This window comes from Populus trichocarpa, chromosome 17 (genome assembly GCF_000002775.5).
Source record: "Populus trichocarpa isolate Nisqually-1 chromosome 17, P.trichocarpa_v4.1, whole genome shotgun sequence".
NCBI classification, from domain to species: Eukaryota; Viridiplantae; Streptophyta; class Magnoliopsida; order Malpighiales; family Salicaceae; genus Populus; species Populus trichocarpa.
The window spans coordinates 1,136,894-1,155,977 of NC_037301.2; the positions used below are offsets into that span (position 1 = coordinate 1,136,894).

Genomic DNA, 19,084 nt, shown 5'->3' on the forward strand with positions numbered 1-19,084 from the left:
GGATCATGCTCAAATTTTTACAAGAGTTTCTGAAGGATGTTTTTCTTAGAATAGTTATGGAATCGCTACTTTGACCATCATATTTTTAGATTTTAAAAATCTTCGTTCTAAGACCTTGAATTTGATAGTTTTTGTGATTTTCCTTGTTATTTTTGGGTTCCCTGTTTATTTCAGATTTAATTTTTTTTTCCTTTGTAATTTTGGTTTTTTTTTCTAGTTGAGATATTATTTATTTAAGGCTTTGTAAACCTCCTAAGAAAACAAACTTTATTATTATTATTATTTTAAAAAGAATAAACTTATAAATTTAGGGTTTACATTCCCATTCCGTAAAAAACTTTTAGACTAAACATGATCCTACATTTTTTTTTTCCTTGCTGTGTTCCTGTATAGTTTTATTTAGAACGCTTTAAAATCCAATTTCATATATTTATTATGTTGAAGAGTAAACATAAGACATAAGCTAAGCCAATAGTTTCATTTCCATTTGGCCAAGAGTAATGATCTTTATTTTTTGTTCGGTTCAGTTTTTATCAAACAAAAATAATTAAATCAAATTTATAAAAAAAACCGAAACCGGTTCAAACTGATCTATTTTGGTTTGGTTCGGTTTTTTAGAACAAAAACCGGTTCAAACTGGTTTGGCTCGGTTTTTTTCCGGTTTGGCTTGATTTTTTCAGTTTGGCTCGGTTTTTTCTAGTTTGACTCGGTTTTTTTGTTTGAGTTTGGTTCGGTTCGGTTTTTTCGGTTTCAAGCTTATAAAACCAAAACCGAACCAAATCGGTCGGTTTTTTCAAAATTTTAATTGGTTTTTTTTCACGGTTCGGTTTTTTCAATTATTTTTTTCCGGTTTTATCAGTTTTTCAGTTTTTTTGCTCACTCCTACTACCAAGCACTTCTCAAGCCATTTGGCCACCAAACCGAAAGTGAAATAGGCCATGTAATCTACCCACCAAAGCTATCATAAAAAAGAGTGCATAAAAGGATTGAACAAAATCTAGGTAAAGAAGGTATGTGATATATCCGCCAAAACTAGCATTTAGTGCTTAATTAACTGGTTGTTTTTTTCCCCATTAAAGCCATGCGATCCCTCCTATATATAACACAGCAATCGTCAAGAAGAGCCTACGAAATATTTAGAGATATATAGAAACACAAGCAATTGGCATTTGCAATCTAAAACATTTTCTCAGAAACATCCCAGAAGATATGGAGAAGTCGTCTTCATTCAAGTTGGCTTTTTTGATCGTGCTATTGCTGGCTGCATCTTGTTAGTCTCTCTCTCTCTCAATTAGCGTTTATGTTTTATTTTATGCTAGATTGGTGGTTGTTTTATCTCACGAGTTAGATTAATTTTTTTTTTAATATAAATAAAATAATAAAATGATAGTAGCATTTAAAAAATAAGAAAAATTTGAAACTCAGATCTTCGACTTGATTAGATCCAATATAAGAGTAGTTAGTTTAATAATATAAATAAAAAAACAACAACTATAATAGATAAATCAAGCAAACAATAGTAATAATTAACTATAAAAAAATGCAATGTGAGTATCATGAAAATATCCCTCCTGGTATTCTTAAAAGGGTTTTATGATTTTATTTCATAACAAAATAAAATTTAAATGAGAATATAATGAATTTATAGAAAGCGAAATATTAAAAAAATTAAAATTTAATTCTTAACAAATCAAATATTGAAAAATAAAATAAATTTTTTTTTTAAAAAAAAGACAAAAAACCTACTCGGGTCTACCCAAGTAGCCTGACAAATTCATGACTTGTTCATGATATTGGGATAACCCTATAGAAAGTAAATTGAATAAAATACAAAGCTTGATTGTCAAACCAACCCATATTAAAGAGCGAAATCTAAAATAATTTTTTTTAAAAAAATAAAAAAAAAATAAAGTTAACCTGGGTTAACCTGTCAAACTCATGACCTGACACATGAAATCAGGATAACCCTATAAAAAGAAAAAATTAAAAAATAATGAAACCAAATCCTCAACAAACCCAATATTAAAGGATTAATAAAAAAGAACCTAAAAAATGAGCTAAGTCAACCAGACTAACCTTCCAAACTTGCGATCTAGGTTTCTGAGATCAGGATTACCTCATAGAAGATAAACTTAATAAAATTATAAAACCAAACAAAATTCCATGAAGTGAGCATCCCATACTTATATTTGATTAATTAATTTAATTTAATTAAAAAATAAAATCTCTTTAAAAAGAGATAAATTTAGCAAAGAATTATAAATAAAAAAATTTAAGATAATCCAAGTCATTTTCAAAATTTACAGAAAATCATACAGAAGGAAACTTCAAAAAAAAAAACAACGGATCTCAATCTCCAATTAAATGAATATTGAAAGATGAAATGAAAAAACATGAGTCTAAAAAAGAAAAAAAAAACAAAAAAACCCAGGTGAATCTCCCACACCTAGGTTGATCTCCCAAACTCGTAATCTATAAAATTCTAGACCTGATTTCAATTCCCAACCAATTTAATATTGAAGGATGAAACCAAATCTAAAATAAGACAAATAGTAACCAAATCTAAAATAAGGTTGGAATTGAAGAAAAAGTTCTAATTTTATAAATTATTTAAAATAAGACAAATAGTAATAAAAAAACATGAACCAAATCTAAAAATAAAAATAAAAATGAAGGGTTGCTCTAACAATTTTGAGGGTTATGTGCAAAAATCAAGATGGAGAGAAAAAAAACAAAGAAAAGATCATTGACTAAATCGGAGGTCATTAAGTGAGACAAATTTAAAAACATCAACAAATGTCATTTTTTAACTGTAGTATTCTGTCATATATGTCTTCTGTTTACTACAGAGTGATGCTAGCGCTAGCGCGTGTGATGTATGCACCAACTAGTTTTATTTTTTAAAATTTTATTTTATATTTATTAAAATACTGAATTTTTTCTTATCCAACTTGATTATAACTAAAAAAACCAGAATGGAAATACAAAAACCCTTTGAACACCAATTAAACAAAAATGTGTTTTCAAGGTAATGTAGTCATTTCACCGTGTTTTTAAAATATAAAAAATCTACTTATTCTAGGTTAATCTGAAAATAACTAATGAATCTTGTAAAAAAATCATATTACCTTAACTAGCTAGTTCATCTTTTTTTTTTTTAAGGGTAAAATAACCATTATATTGTTTCAATAAACAATGAATCCTCTCACAATAAATAGTTTAGTTTTTGTCAGTAAATCCTTATTTTTTTCCTAGAAGAATACTATGTTGAGTAATATTTTTGAAACATGAACAATTGTAGGTTCACACATGGGAGCAGCAAGAGGCCCAATACCTGTGTTCAGCTGCAATGTCCCGCAAGACTGTGTGGGCAAAAATTGCATGTGTGGAACATTTTGCACTTGTATGTTTAACAGATGCACTTGTAGTGTTTGATATGTGGATGTAACAATAAACTCAATGTTTCAATAAAGTTCAAGCTACTAAGAATCTTGAATTTGAAGAGAATAGTATGGGAAATTATACTTTTTTCTTGAAGAACCAGGCCATACATTAATTTTCTAATGATATTTTATTTGCATTTTGATTTCCTTTTCTTATATTAATGATCATATTTTTCAAAGTAATTAAGGATCTCCTCTTAAACTATGAAAACTTGAATTTCATGAAAATCATTTAAAATTATTTTTTTTATATTTTTGGATCGTTCTGACATGCAAAAATAATTTTTTAAAAATAAAAAAATATTATTTTAATACATTTCCGAATAAAAAACACTTCGAAAAATAATTGTTATTACACTCTTAAACACTCCTTCGATCTCACATTCCTTTTCTATTAATTTCTTTTTTTTTTAATAGGAAAAAAAATGAAAGAGAGGTGGGTGAGGAAGGAAAGTTTTATGAGTAAAGAAGTATATTTTCGAACAAAAACTACTAAATGAAGTATATCGGTCAAATGGCTATATAATTATTTGTAATGCTACAGGGATTGATTAATCCGTTTTATTAAACTCAAGGGACTGGTCCATAATTAACTCACTTTAAATATTTACAAAATAAAAAAAAAAGTATTGAATGTTTGTAAACACATCTTATATTAAATAAAATAATTATAAAAGATTAATATAGAGAGCTGAGAATGAACCATGCACCCATCATGAAATTTTAGTTTTTTTATATATATAAAATCCAGATTTATTTATGAGATTATATAATATGAAAGTTTGTGTTGCTTAGATTCTGTTTGGATTCGATGTTTCAATCAGGTTCAAATTAGTAAGAATCTTTAATCTGAAGAGAATAATCTAGTAAAGGGTACTTAATTTTTCTTTAAAATTAATGGATTATGGTCGAGTTTTTAACCGAGGTTAAGCATAAATTAAAAGAGTCATCAATCAATCTAGGTTTTAGGTTATCTAATTTTTTTTTTTTCTGGAACTCAGACTGGTCTAGGTTTAAGGTCAACCTTTAAAGCAAGTCCGAGTTTTAAAATAATAGTCCTTTTCTTTTAAATAGGAAGATATTATATATATATATATATAAAAAAAAAAAACAAGAGGATTTTACTTAATATCAATTATGGTAGGGGGATTTTGGTTTTAACAAAATTATATTATCGATTTCATTTGGAAATTAAATGACTGTATACACTTACTCGAATGTTTCTTCCATTAAAGTCATTCGTTCCGACCCATATATAATATATAGCATCAAGGAGGGACAGCCTAAGCAATATTCAGAGCAGAAAACACAAGCAATGTTTCTTACATTTGGGATTCCTTCTGCTATTACTGTAGACCATTTTATTTTCATCAGAACAGGATTTGTCATATAATCATGTTGTTGTTATTGTTAGTCCATTTCATATTCTTGTCGTAAACTATCTGCGAGTTCCTTGCAGAATCTTCATCCAAAGTTTTTCAAGATAATCATGCATCAAGAGAATTTTCTTGAATGTTAACCTTAAAGAATCTGTAGCACAGATTGGTCCTAAGATAAACGTTTACTGTGCTCAAGTGGCACCAGGTTTGTCTGCAAGGTTTACAGATGATCACACACTACTAGTTAGTCAATTATTTTATTGACATTTTAGGTTCACATTCTTCTCTCTTCTGCTGGAAATACAGAAGCATACTTGATTGGTAGTGTTATGAAGTCTGAACTGCTACAAGAAATCCTTTCTCTTTTGATTGCTCTGCAGCTGGGCCATCACAGCTAGGTATTGCTGCTTGTCAAAAGGAAAAGGCATAATCTGTAAGCTAATTTTCGTCATAAATCGATCACTCTGCTATTACCTGAGCACCACCAGTCATTTTCCTTATATTTCTGTACTTGTGTTGAACAATGCTTTCCATAGCAGGGTGGCCATTATGTTTTGGTCTAAGTTACACCGGCTAATGGCAATGTAGATTCTGTGTAAGCCACAGATTGATGTTAGCTTCTTCACAAACAGAAACGTATGATGGCAACTATGCTTGATGTCAGATTTTCTACACTCTCTTCTGTTTTTCAACATACCTCCATGAGAATTTGAGTAGAATAGAAATGAAAACAAGAGATTACTTTTCTTGGTGGTTCTATGATCAGGATTAAACTCGAGATATGGCCTATGCCTGAAAGAGACAACTGCACTGCCGGCCAAAGATGCAGCAGCTTAGAAACCAAGATATCCAAAATGCTATGTTTTGTCCTCTGTCCAAGCAACAGATCCAGAGCTATAAATGAGATCTCAACAGAGTCAGATGTTTGCTTGCCTGTGTTGTTATATCTGGAATTTGGAACTCTGTTTAGCCAACATTTTGAAACATATTTTGTTCTGTAAGTTGTGTTGAAAGCAGTTGCCAGTGATCATTACCCCATCACTCGATAAAGTGCATTTCAAGAATTAAAGCCTAATTTCCACTGCATTTTGGTGAATTTGGCATTGTCCGGCTTGCAACACTACTACTGTTTTGGTGCTTTCAGGCACTAATTGCCGGCAGAAACTAATGCAATTTAGTGTACCTAATCCTGTTTCCATTAGAAGCTCAAGATCCTCGGCACAAATTTCCCTTGAAATTAACATCTTAGCTTGGTAAGAAATGCTGGGAGGCTCACCTTGTAGGCAGGGAGGGGGTTTTCAGCTTCTTGGGCTAACTTGTATACATTTTTACTAGTCACGAAAGAGTTATTACAACTCCAGCCATATATTATAAGACTCCAACAATGAGATTTGAATGAAAGATTTACACTAGAACAAAATAATTTAACCACACAGAACTTCATTTCATGCATTCATGTGCTAAAGTTTTGAAGAACTCAATGGATGCTCAAATTAAAGATCCTTGATAGTACAATGTTTCACTTGAAAGTGAAAAAATGTAGAATCCTCCATCCCTTTTGAGTCACAAACCATGAAAAATATTGCGAAGACCCAAAACCAAATAAGAAAATGAAACATGAAATGGGAAATTGATAATTTGACCTCACAACTTAGCCTTGCTCTCAAATATATATCAAAGGCTCTCCCTCTGTAATTCTTTAACTTTTCTTTCTCTACAAATTAACAACAATAACAGTATTCAAGGTAAAGACTCCTCTTGGCTTTCTTCATATCCCTCCTGGCTCTCAAACTCCTCCATGGTGTTGTATTCATTAGGGTTCTCATCATTTCCATATAAACCTTGATTTTGAGTGCTTACCTTCCCTGACACGTACTCGTTAGCAGGATAATAATTCTCATTCTTCACATTGCTATAGTACTTACCACCCTCCATGAACCTTGTGTCACTCATTCCTTGTCTCTCAATATTCTTCACATTGTTATAGTACTTACCACCCTCCATGAACCTTGTGTCACTCATCCCTTGTCTCTCAGTATTCTTCACATGGTAATAATACTTACCACCCTCCATGAATCTTGTGTCACTCATCCCTTGTCTCTCAGTCTCATAGCCATTGTTATTATAGTTTGTGGTATAGCCATTGTTGTTGTAGTTGTTGTTGTTGGTGTTGCCATTGTTGTTGTAGCTCTTGGTGTAGCCATTCTCACTATTTTGATTATCTGTTTCGTAGCTTTCACCAGCTAGTTTGTAGCCATTGTTGTAATAGTTGTTGGTGTAGCCATTGTTGTTTTGATTGCCTGACTCATATCTAGCACTGCCAACCTTGTAGCCATTGTTGTTGTAATTGCTAGTGTAGCCATTGTTGTTTTGATTGCCTGTCTCATATCTAGCACTGCCAACTTTGTAGCCGTTGTTGTTGTAGTTGCTAGTGTAGCCATTGTTGTTATTGTTGCTATTTTCATACTTCTTGTCAAAGGGCACACCATCTAGTTCTTCATTCAAAAGCTCATTTTCATCAACCGCGGTGGTGGTAGTGGTGGTGGTGGTTGAAGTCTCCTTACGAGGGGAGGTTCCGGAGCCCTCACCGAAAAGGCCATAGCCGTTCTCAATCTCGCCGAGGACCGGTGCTGGTGCTGGTGCTAGTAATGGCACATCTGGTAGAAAGTCTATTGCTGGAGCTGGAGCTGGTGCTAATGTAGGTGCTTGAATTGGTACTGAAGAAATGGAGGATTCTTTCTTACCATTGTTTTTTGTGATGCTATAATGTGTGAACTTACTAAAGAACGTGCTCTCTCTAGCTTGGATAGAGGAGAAAATCACTAGAAAAAAGAAGAAAAACACCTGCTTACCAAAAGAAGCCATTAGAGAAATGACTAACAAGAGATCAAGAAAATTTTAATTAGGCTTCTCTTGCTATGTTTGAAGCTTCATTTCCCGTAGTCTTTTATAGACTATCGAGCATTGTATTTTTAGTAGCCCGCACAATTATGCGTGGATTGAGGGAAAATTGTGGGGTAGAAAATAATGGCATGTAGTGCCATGCTGCATGTGCTTTCATTGAGACTGTCTAGCAAAAGACGGCACCAAATCTTCATTAGAAAACAATATACCCACAGAGTTCCTAGTCAAAAAGCACTTCCTTCTGCTTCTCTAGCTAACACAAAACTTAAAGCACTTCCTTTTGCTTTCAAGGAAGGGCCAGTGTGGTTTAAAATCCGGGGTCCTCGATCTCTTCGTAGCAGTTGAGTTAGTTAGGCCTCAACAAGAAAAGCGAGAAGCTAAAGAGGGATGGTAGGGCATATTTCATCATTATTATTATTACTTTGGTTTGGTCTGCCTTCTTTACTAGGTGTGTTAGCACTTAGCACTTTATGGCTTTGTGCAGATAGTAACTCTTTTCTCCTTTTCTCAGAGTTTACGAGGGAGGTATTGCTTTGGCAATTTTACTTTGGATATGGAGGTAACGTTGGTTTTCATGGCCTGTGGGCTTCTCAGCTCCAATTCCTTTCAATTTTCTCAATTTCAAGAAAGTGGCACAAGATGATGAATTTTAGTAAAATGTGTCTTGTTTGCTGATGTTAGTAAAAGATCAACTCAGATGATATCTTAAGTTTATAGTTATTAAGGCAAATTAAACTAAAAATCTATAATTTTGGATTGATTTGAATAAGTTCAAGTTTTAATTTGAATAAAAAAAAATATTGATATAATCGAGCTTTTTGTTTTTTAGAATCAAAATGTTATGATTTTTTTTTTATTATTAATGTGGATGTCCGAACTAGCTTGCGTGTATCTTGATTAATTTTATAAGTCTTGAAGTTAACAATCATGTAAACCTTCAATAGCTCTCAAGTTTAGGAGACTTGAATTGGTGATTTTTATAGAATAAATTCAGGATTTGACTAATGAAATATAGCAAGCATGAGTATGTTTTGAAACAGTGAGAAGCACACAAGCTCACAGGATTCTGTTAAAACAAGTAAACATGAGCATTATGCTTCGTGTGGCCCAGGTGACCAAATATAATTATTGATTAGTTACAGACATGTTTCACACCGCTCTTTGATTCTGTCTTAAGCAAAGTGAAGAACACATGATGATCGGGGCGTGATGATCGGAGCTCGATTTCAAAGTTTCTGACTTCTTGTCTCTTTTTTGACGGTGAAGGAATAAATTGACCCATTGATTTGAGTTTTGGAAGTCTTCTCCTGAAATTGAGGTAGTGTGAAATTGAGGCAGTGTCAAGTTACGTGTCTCACTTGAAGAAAGTGGGGTAACAGCTACTGTGTGTATATAATAGTATTATATGCATATGTATATGTAAAATACAATATAATATATATCTAATACACATAGTGTATACTAGATCGATGGCTCGCGTTATGCCGCGGGCTTTTTAAATTTTTTTAACATAAAAAAAAAATGTTTAGATAATGATAGTGTTTTTAAAAAAAACAAGAAAACCCGATACTCGGGTCATTGATTTAACTGAATCTAATAAGATCGAATAATCTAATTAAAAAAGTAGACACTACAGGAAACAAACCATAAAAAAAATATTTGGCAATAATTAACTAAAAGATAAGACACCAATATCACATTCAGGAAAAGAATAAAGAAAAGCTTATTGAAGATTCATCGTAACTCCACCATAGACATCTCTCACCACCAAAAGAGTTCGCCAATACAATACAAACCTCAAAGGATACATGATGACATCGAAAGAAGCCGTATGCTAGAACAACGATTTAATGTCGAATGATGAAATCGAAAAAAAAAAATTTGTCAAAGCAAAAAAAAATAGTAATCACAAAAATAAGGATAAAATCTAATAGGAAAAAAAATGGAATGGGAAATCATAAAAAAAATCAATTCTAAAAATTATCTCATATTTCATAAATAATAATTAAAAAAATGATAATCAATTTGACAACACTAAAAGAGCATTGGGGAACGCGGTCCTAAAATTTTATTTTTTTTATTAAAAATTACTTTTTTTGATATGTTTTGAAATAAAATAAATTATAAAAAATATTTTTTACCACCAAAATTAGCTGTAAACGTCATTCAAATTAGGTAGTGATTGACATGTGCTAAATTACCCCTAACTAAAACAGAGAATAAAGAAAAAAAAAACCAATAGCACAGTGATGAAAATACTCGCAGATGCAAGATTTAAAAATTTAGACTTCAAGGGTCATTAGGTCTTTTTATTGTGCTCTTCAAAATTAAAAGATGAAATGTTTGTCCTATCATTTGTCAATTTTAAAATGCCCAAATGGTCTTACTGTACAGACAATTTCACCTTAAACCATCATCTTATTAGTTTTTTTAAAAGGGCAAGATAGTAAAAACACTATTCCTGGGACCAGGCAAGGGAGAAGCACGGGCTGGGTTCTGATTTCTAAGGGCAATCTCTTTGTTCATGTATGTTGATTGTGCTGGATCAATGGAAGAAGATATGGAATTTGTCTCAAAAAACCAAATGGGTCCAAGTTGTGGGCCTATTCAGAAGAAGTTTCTTTAGACAATGGGCTTTTTTAAAGGTAATTAAAAATATTTAATTTAATGAATAAAGTATAAATATTTAATTTTTTTTATATTATAAATAATAAATAGAGTTTGAATATAATAAAAATTTAACTTGAAAGTTTTGTTGTAGTTTACTGAATATAAATTATCAAAAAAAGAGAACAAAGATTCATTATTTTTTTTTCATATTTTCTTTTGACGTTATAATGATATATATATAGTTTTAGTAACATTATACTTTGGTCCCCAGTTTTTAAATTTATGCAATATTATCAGCTCTTGCTGGTCCTTCATCAGTTCAGCTCTCAGTTTTTTTGAGGTATGGAACCAATCAAAGTGTTTTTTTTTTTTAAGTAAAACTATAATCTTTTTAATTCTTATAAATAAAAGTGTTTAGAGTTTTTTTTTTTTAACAAAATAGAAAGTATGAATCTTGATTGTGATTTAAAATTTAGCAAAGAATTGTATGGATAACTATATATATATATATATATATTAAAAATCCTGAATTAAATTCAAATAAACCCTATCCTCTCCATATTGACATATTATTAATACACCAATATAAATTACATCATGGAAATTTTGTATTTAGAACTAGAAATAAAGGTCTTACTTTAGTATATGAAAGTAATTTGACCTAATTCTTTTGGACTTATGAAACTGGTAATATGAAACTCAAAAGATTTGGAATATATTTTCCATAACCAGAAAAAAAATAATTATGGCAATACATAGTTACCATAAAATAAAAATTTTATCATTCAATCTTTCATCAACCTCAAAAACTAATTTCTTGTATCAATCACCCCTGTTTCAACTTAATCTTAACCACCCTCTAATTAATATTTTTTTTCACACTTTTTTTTTAAGAAAATAACCCTCTAAAATTTAAGAAATTACATTGATGATATTCTAAAATTCAATACACTCAATAACATGAGTTTTTAGTGTTAGGATAATGAGTAATCACACATTCATGTCAGAATTGTATTCTTAGGAACTGGTAGATCAGAGGATTGATGGTAGAAGCTTCAGTTCCCACAAAACAACCATTTTATATATTGTTTTGGGATCTTCAGATGAATTAGTCAGTGACTTTTTAGTAAGAGATTATAATAAATGAGAAGATGAACATTAAATTCTAAGAATAAAAATATTTGTTTGAGAATATATGATAAGAGAATAAAGATCATGAACCCTTTATTTAAGTAGTTAAGAAAGTATTTATAACCCTTGTACTCTTTCACAACATTAATGCTGATAGAAAAGCAGCATACCTAAAGAAAACTTTTATACATTTTTTCATATATAACATTAATGTTGATGGGAACAATCCTTTCAAGGATGTTGGGTTTGACATCTTGACAGACCCACATGCACTTGAACTCAGCACGTAGCTAAATATGAGGAAGTTGGATCTAACATATTGCTTGACTTGTATGCACTTGGACTCAACGCATAGCTGATTTCGAATAAGTTTGGTCTGATATATTGCCATATCAACATGCATTTTGACTTGGTGGTCTGTCAAACTCATGTATGTTGGACTAATACTCTGCCTTTGGCATTTCTAATCATGGGCTTCTTAAGTAAATGAATTATGTATAAAATATGATGATTTGTCACACATTAAAAAAAAAAGTGTGATACTTAGATTTACTTTATGATATTTGGATAGAAATAGCTAATGTTATCCGGTTTCTAAAGCTCCAAACTAATACTCTAGAATTTAAGTGGGTAACTTTCCTTGAAAATTATGATGTTAACTGTTTAGAGAGGTTGATTCATGTAAATCTGAAAATACAACGGTGATGATTGATATAAAAATTAGTTCTAGGGGTTGATTTGATAATTTATTTATTTATTTGGGTAAATGTTTTAGGATTATTTGATTTGGCATCAAGAGAATTGAGTCAAGTTCATTGGCAAGAATAGATTATTTGATTTTATATATATATATATATATATATATATATATATATATATATATATAGAAATATTTGTTTAGAGAGGTTGATTCATGTAAATCTGAAAATACAACTGTGAATATAAAAATTAGTTCTAGGGGTTGATTTGATAATTTATTTATTTATTTGGGTAAATGTTTTAGGATTATTTGATTTGGCATTAAGAGAATTGAGTCAAGTTCATTGGCAAGAATAGATTATTTGATTTTATATATATATATAGAAATATTACAAAACCTATATTTAATTTCCAAGTCGATTAATGAACAAAGTTTGTTCTAGCAAGAACAAGAAAGCAATACCCAGTTTCATTTAGTCAAGAACTAATGAAGGGAGGGGGCAAGTTAAGAAGAAAAACTCGCTCATTAGATGTATATGAACATCTAATATATGAAATGTCGTCGAATTTAGGGTTTTTTTTGGTGGTCTTGAAGGCTGGTGATGAAGAAACTGCCTCAGAATTCGGGATGTTCTCTAGGGTTCAAGCTCACGTTGGTGGTATCTTTGGAACTCCTTGCTTTTGCAGCTCCACTAGAACACTATCAGTAGCTGGAGGTTTCAGTCCAAGAGGGAGTGGCAGCCATGGCTTCGATAAAACATCACCAATAGCTGCATCGACACTCTCTTTTGTCTGTTGCAAAACATGTTGCCATGAATCATTAGACAGTCAATAAGTTCACTAACACACAGATGCTTTTTTATTCAAATCTATAATTAACTGAAAGTAATATAGGAAAAATGGATTTGGGTCACCTGGTTCAACCCCATATATATCCACATTAATACTGTTTATATTAATAATTTAATATATACGAGATATATAATGATGAAGCCTAACTCTTCACTGCCAAAGGTTTTGATGTTATAACTCTCTATCCTCGTAAATATATGTCTATTAACAATAACAGATAAAAAGGGAACGAAGAAAATAATAAAGAGAGAAGGGGAATATGAAGAAAACTCTGTCAATTTTTAAAATGCAAACAATGTATATTTATAATTTTTTTCAAAGTATTTTTTATTTAAAAATATATTAAAATAATATATATTTTTTTTAATTTTTAAAATTTATTTTTAACATTAATATATTAAAATAATTAAAACAGTTTAAAAATATAAAAAAAAATTAATTTTTTACAAACCTCCATTTCGAGACGCACTTCTAAACAAGAGCATGAATAGTTAGTAACAAATATAATTCATTATTATTTAATGCGATTATACTTAAGCTATGATAGAAGGTTTATAAAACTTGTTTATATTGTTTTCTTCCCACTGCTATTTTCTTCTTTATTTTTTCCAACAATATTAAATATAAATACACATAACATATTAAAAAGTTCTTCATTTTATCTGGTCTCAACGATAAGAGGTATGCTCGGATCAGTTTTGAAATTATTTTCTCCGGCCTTCCTTTTGAAATTGAACCCAAGATATTAAGGTAAGGAGCATAAACTGAAACGTATAAAAGGGGAAAAAACAAGAATGCTGAGAAGAAGAGGGAGGCTCACCGGATGAAGGTCTAAGAAAGGGTCGGGGCCTGAATTGTGTCTGGCTGGGACGCCAGTGCCGGGATCTACTTTGTACATGGCATGGGGTGGGATTCCTGGGACAGGAGGTGCATGAAATCTCTGCAATAGATGATCATTTGTAGATTATCCAAAACTGCTTATACACACACGCTATTAATTGCAACATATGCTGGTGTTCTATATGGATCCAAAAAGATACAGACAACTTTAAAGACTCCAAAAGAGTAGCAATATCGATGCTTACAGTTGCTGGTGGCTGTGGATAGCATGGTGTCCCTGGGTTTAGTACATTTGGACCCTACTCAAAAAGTAACGTAACTAAATTAGAAAAGGCTAGCTATCCCATTTCTTTTCCTTCTTTTTTCTATCCTTTGATTGATTAAGTAGAAAGAAGGAGCTAATTAGGGCATACCCTTTGGTGGGCGTGGTGGTGCCAATATGAAGGGTCTGGTTGGTGCCATGTAGGTGGCGGCGGCAGCGGTGAATAAGGAGAATGAGCTAGATGTTTAGGCCACATATGCATTAGGGACTGGTCCATGGAGGGATGTCCCCATACATGTAATGGTCTAAAGTGGTGGTGCATGGGGATTATAGGAGGGAACCCCATGGTGGGTGCATGCCATGCACTTATGTCCGTCTTTCCACCTCCACCAGACGCGGCAGCGGTTCCATACATTTGCCGTCTTTGACTCCAGCTTGCTGCCTCGGCCTCACGCGCTAGCAAATGTTTCTGGTGCGATCGATATTTCTGCACACAACAGTCATCAAATCCCTTTAATCATATATATCAAAATTAATCATCCAATATAATAAAATAATCCCAAAACAAGACTTTATATACAAATTCCTAAAAATTTATTTCCAAATGTCCATTTTCTCAGCTATCAATAAAGTATATGCTAATCCAAATCATGCAAAATCAAAAAAGTAATTATATGTAGACAGTTTCTATTGGCCTGCAGTGCTTAGAAATTTCTTATGTTTTGAAAGTAAACGAATCTCAAATAGAGTACAGTCAGGGAGTCAATTTGTTGGCTAATGAAATGAAATGTTGAAGGTATAAGCATGTGAAAAATGTAAGACAAAATTAAGTACTTAGAGCAGAAGAATTTTCCAGTGTGTAGTATATACTTGAAGATGGCTAGCAATATTATGGCGAGTGAGACAGTCAATTCCCATAAGTTCTAAAATCCTCGAAGGCACTGCCTTATCCACCCCTAGCTGCTCCACTGCTTGCACGAACCTCCTGTGCAGCTCTGGTGTCCAATCCACCTACACACAATTCAAGAAAATTAACCTTTTTCACTAAACATAAAAACAAAAATTAATAAAATAATAAAAAAGAAAGCCAAAGAGACTTTTTCTTCAACCAAAACAGACAGCTCTTTTGAATCTTATGGATAATTCTCAGTCTCCCATGCATCTCGTGATCTCTTTGGCCCCCATGGAGTTTGCTGAGCAGCCATATTGATTGAGAGAGATTAATATATTTAGTATTTAGCACCTAATCTAAATATGTCAACCCCACAAAATTAATCTAATTATTTTTTGTTTATTAAGAATCTTAGTTTTTTTTTCTTCAAAAAATCCAAGTTTTTTGTTTTATATAGATGACTGAAACAAACCCTAATAAAATTAAATAATAAAAGCATAATCAATTTGTTTACCTTCATTTTCCTCTTCCTTTGATTATTGTTGTTCTTCCCTTGTGTTGTTGGCTTTCTTCCCTTTTCACCATCTTCGCTGGGCACCGGATTAACAACCACGGACTCGTCTTTCTTACTCACAATCTCCTCTCCTCTACTACTCAAACTCGAGTCCAAACCTGAACCTGAAAACTTATCTTCCTCATCTTTCCTTCGAATACTATTATCCTCCACTTTCTCATTCGACATAGATGTGTTCACATCCGATTCCTCGCCCCCGCTACCACTAACTGAGAATTCAGCAAGGATTTCGGGATCCATCTCCAAATTTGGCAAAACATCCTTTTCATTAATACTGACAAAAAGATCATCGAAATCGATGCTTTCGAGCAAGTCCCCATCGCAGAAGTCCGGGAACTCTCCATTGACAATAGTAGAATAACTCTCCATCTGTTCTTGGCTCTCATTCTTGGTGGTTGCAGTGTTTCTGAAGGGTGACACAGCTAGCATTAATCCCAAAAAAGAACTCAAAAGGAACCTTAAAGAAAGGTTAACAAGTCTGCACTCTATATAGATATATCAAATATACTATGGCTATGGTGCAACTATATTGGTATAAATATTTACTGCATGAAGAAATTGAGAGGAGAAATGGACGCTTCTTCTCCTTTTCTTCGAGTGACTTGGAGCTAGGGGGATGAAGAGGTGGGAGACATTAAGTAGTCTTTGATATGTTAATGTGAATTTAATTTGTTCTCTTCTTCTGCAGTGCAAGTGGAGAGATTGGATATCAACCACAACTTGTGTTGAGATCTATGGGCGTTTGTTTGTTTTTATGTTTTTGTTTGTTTGGGCATGCTAGACTTAATACAATAATGTTTTTAGTATGTGGATGGCTTTTTTTTTAGATTTGAAAATCTGAAAAGTGCTCGTAAGCTTTATGTATAATATAAGAGAGAGGAAGAGAATTAGGAGAGGGAGGAGGGAGAGAGGATATGTAACATTAATGGCAACATGGATAGTTTTATTAGCTGGTCAAACTAAAGGAATGTGTATTTGTTGGTACAATGAAAAACAGGATGTCAATTGATATATATTCAAGGGTATTTAAAGGTTTAAAAATTTTAGATATTTATATATAAAAAAAAATTAGAGTTTTTAGTATTTCGTGAGTACTATTTATTATTTAGATGAAATTATATATATATATATATATATATATATATATATATATATATTAATTAAAAACTGAAATTATATTTATTTTATATATAAATAAATATGATATTAATGCATACATATCAATCGAGTTTTGTATTCAATTTGATAATATTCATATTTTATTTATTACTTATAAAAAAATTATCTAAAAAAATTAACTTGTTTATTCATGTTGGTGTCGATTGATATTCATCACATTCAAGAATTCTTAATGAAAAAATAATAATATGTGGAATTAATGGGAAAGAAATTGACCTTTATATGTTTTGCTAAATTAAGGATAGATAATAAATTCATTTAGTTTCTTTCATGGTTCTATTACTCAAACTAGCAATTGTTATTTGATCCCCTTTACAGCACTTGTTATTTGGATTATTATAGAGAGGGCAGCCATTGTTGTTGGGGAAAAACGATTTATTACCTAGTTCATTTATTTGGGGTTTTTTCCTCTAAAATTTTATATCCATTCTTTGCCAAATTGGATATTGTATTTATTGATTGAAGGCAACATTTTGTGGTCATATCCTTTGTAAAATAGGAAGAAATGTCACATATCTCAAATTATAAATAAAAAATAAAATAGGATGTACATTCAGTATAGAAATATCATTCGTGTAATTTGCTTGAACTTTTAGTGTAATTTGTGTGTTGTTTCTAGCCCTTTAATGGCATTTCTATCCTTTTACTAAATCTTTTGTTGATCAGTTTTGAAATTTCCCTAAATTTCTAATAGCATTTCTGTTGTGTTTTTAACATTTTGACACATGAGTTTTTTTTAGAAAAATATATATTTTTATTAATTAATTCTATATTTTTATATTCTTATTCTATATTAATATGTTTTTCTAGTTTTTTTTTCTATATGAAGGGAATAGTTTTCCTAATTTGTTTATATATCCTATTAAACATTATTAAGGTTTTCTAGTTTTTTTTCCATATAAAGTATTGTAATAGCCTTTTAAAAAGTGGAGACTTGAATGAATAAAAATTGAATATTTTAGGTATTTTACCATAGTTATGGTGTTCTTGGTTTTTGAGAGTTTTGGCTTGCAACAAACCCTATTTCTATCGAAGTCGTTTGATATCATAGCCCAATAACTTTTAATGATTTCTGTTATGTGTTGTCAAATCACAATAGTTGAAGGTCATAGAGGACATGTATCATAACTCAACAATTTCAGATGGTTAGTTATCGTGTATTGTTGAATAATCATTGCTAAAAAAGGTCACATAACATGATATAATGGTGTAGGAGGGGGTAAAGAGGTTCCCCTTGGGAAAGAGTTTCCCAAGAAACAATGTGTTGTTTCCATCTGTGTTGGTTGTTATTATTGGAAATCCTAATGGTGGAGTCCATGATGGAGCAGCTAGCACAAAGATATTGTGTAAGAAACCATTTCATATGTAGAAAAATCATTGACAGTCTACATCAAAGTTGTCTTCATATGAAAATTTTGTTTCCTCAAAACATCATCAGTTAAAGTTCTAGAGGACCACAACTACTTCAACTCATCAATCAATGGTCAAAGACAAACATCTATATTCCAACCTAAACTATTAGGAACATGTATAATCGTAGATAAAAACATGAACTTCAGCTTCATACACATTCTCGGTGGCAAGTTGTATACCGTAAGTATCATCGGCAAATAAGAATAAAGAGCAGCAAGTGACCCAAATGAATTGAATTCGTATGTACATAACCCAAGATATACATTATGTGATTCCATTAAAAACTAAGGATGCACCCTATTAAAATGTTTCAAGACATCACCATCAGAAGAGTGCAACATGACTTCATCCACTACATCATGTGAATGATACCATATCATGTGCTCAGCAATCTTAGGAGACATGAATGAAATTTACAGTGTAAAAGTGATTGGGTAGTATCTAATTTTTTCATGTATAACAAGAGTCCTTCACCTACCAGTTTTGGGTTTATAATGAGCAAGCCCATAGATTCTACACTCGATCAAATTTGCATTTTCAAGGTAGTCAAACATGTAAAAGTTTGGACGCATGTCAATTTTCTACCATCCTAGGCTAAGAGGTTTCATCATGAATTTAGCAGAATAAAAGTTATATTTTAACATATTCCCTTCAAGTAAAATCCTTCTTGTTCATTTGACAATTTTTTCGTAACCATTTTTGCTCAGCCTATACTTTGACTTAATGGTGAGCACCAATGCAACTGACGATAATCTTTTGTAATTTGTACACCCATCTCATAATGGTTCGACAAAGTCCTTTAAGAGATTAAAAAACTTGGTCGCGTTTGCATTTAGTTCTTCATCTATGATTGAATATTCACATGTGTAACCCTAATTCATTATTATTGTATTCATAATCATATTC

General features: G+C 31.6%; 2 protein-coding genes across 4 annotated transcripts; both read right to left on the reverse strand.

Moving 5' to 3' along the window:
• Positions 1–6,242: 6,242 nt before the first annotated feature.
• LOC18106802 (uncharacterized) lies at positions 6,243–7,760 on the reverse strand. 2 transcript variants are annotated; one of them, XM_052448591.1, is made up of 2 exons: positions 7,226–7,760; positions 6,243–7,147 (listed from the first exon to the last, which is right to left on the reverse strand). In XM_052448591.1, the coding sequence occupies exons 1-2, from the start codon at positions 7,685–7,687 to the stop codon at positions 6,563–6,565; spliced, it is 1,047 nt and encodes a 348-aa protein (XP_052304551.1). In that variant the 5' UTR covers positions 7,688–7,760; the 3' UTR covers positions 6,243–6,562. The 2 variants fall into 2 exon arrangements, with proteins under 2 accessions (XP_052304551.1, XP_052304550.1); XM_052448590.1 differs by having other exon boundaries at positions 6,243–6,761; positions 6,831–7,760.
• Positions 7,761–12,545: 4,785 nt separating this feature from the next.
• LOC18106803 (transcription activator GLK1) lies at positions 12,546–16,417 on the reverse strand. Of its 2 annotated transcripts, XM_006372691.3 has the most exons (6): positions 15,527–16,415; positions 14,991–15,131; positions 14,272–14,607; positions 14,104–14,157; positions 13,839–13,958; positions 12,546–12,958 (listed from the first exon to the last, which is right to left on the reverse strand). In XM_006372691.3, the coding sequence occupies exons 1-6, from the start codon at positions 16,013–16,015 to the stop codon at positions 12,815–12,817; spliced, it is 1,284 nt and encodes a 427-aa protein (XP_006372753.3). In that variant the 5' UTR covers positions 16,016–16,415; the 3' UTR covers positions 12,546–12,814. The 2 variants fall into 2 exon arrangements, with proteins under 2 accessions (XP_006372753.3, XP_024444459.2); XM_024588691.2 differs by lacking the exon at positions 14,104–14,157 and having other exon boundaries at positions 15,527–16,417.
• Positions 16,418–19,084: the final 2,667 nt, after the last annotated feature.

Excerpts from the sequence above, each read along its gene's own strand:
- LOC18106802 (XM_052448590.1), bottom strand. The coding sequence starts at position 7,687 with ATGGCTTCTTTTGGTAAGCAGGTGTTTTTCTTCTTTTTTCTAGTGATT. Across the intron at positions 6,762-6,830 it reads CAAGGGATGAGTGACACAAG|GTTCATGGAGGGTGGTAAGT; the intron begins GTTCATGGAGGG and ends GAGTGACACAAG.
- LOC18106803 (XM_006372691.3), bottom strand. The coding sequence starts at position 16,015 with ATGCTAGCTGTGTCACCCTTCAGAAACACTGCAACCACCAAGAATGAG. Across the intron at positions 15,132-15,526 it reads AAAGGAAGAGGAAAATGAAG|GTGGATTGGACACCAGAGCT; the intron begins GTAAACAAATTG and ends AATTGTGTGTAG. Across the intron at positions 12,959-13,838 it reads CTTTCTTAGACCTTCATCCG|ACAAAAGAGAGTGTCGATGC; the intron begins GTGAGCCTCCCT and ends GTTTTGCAACAG.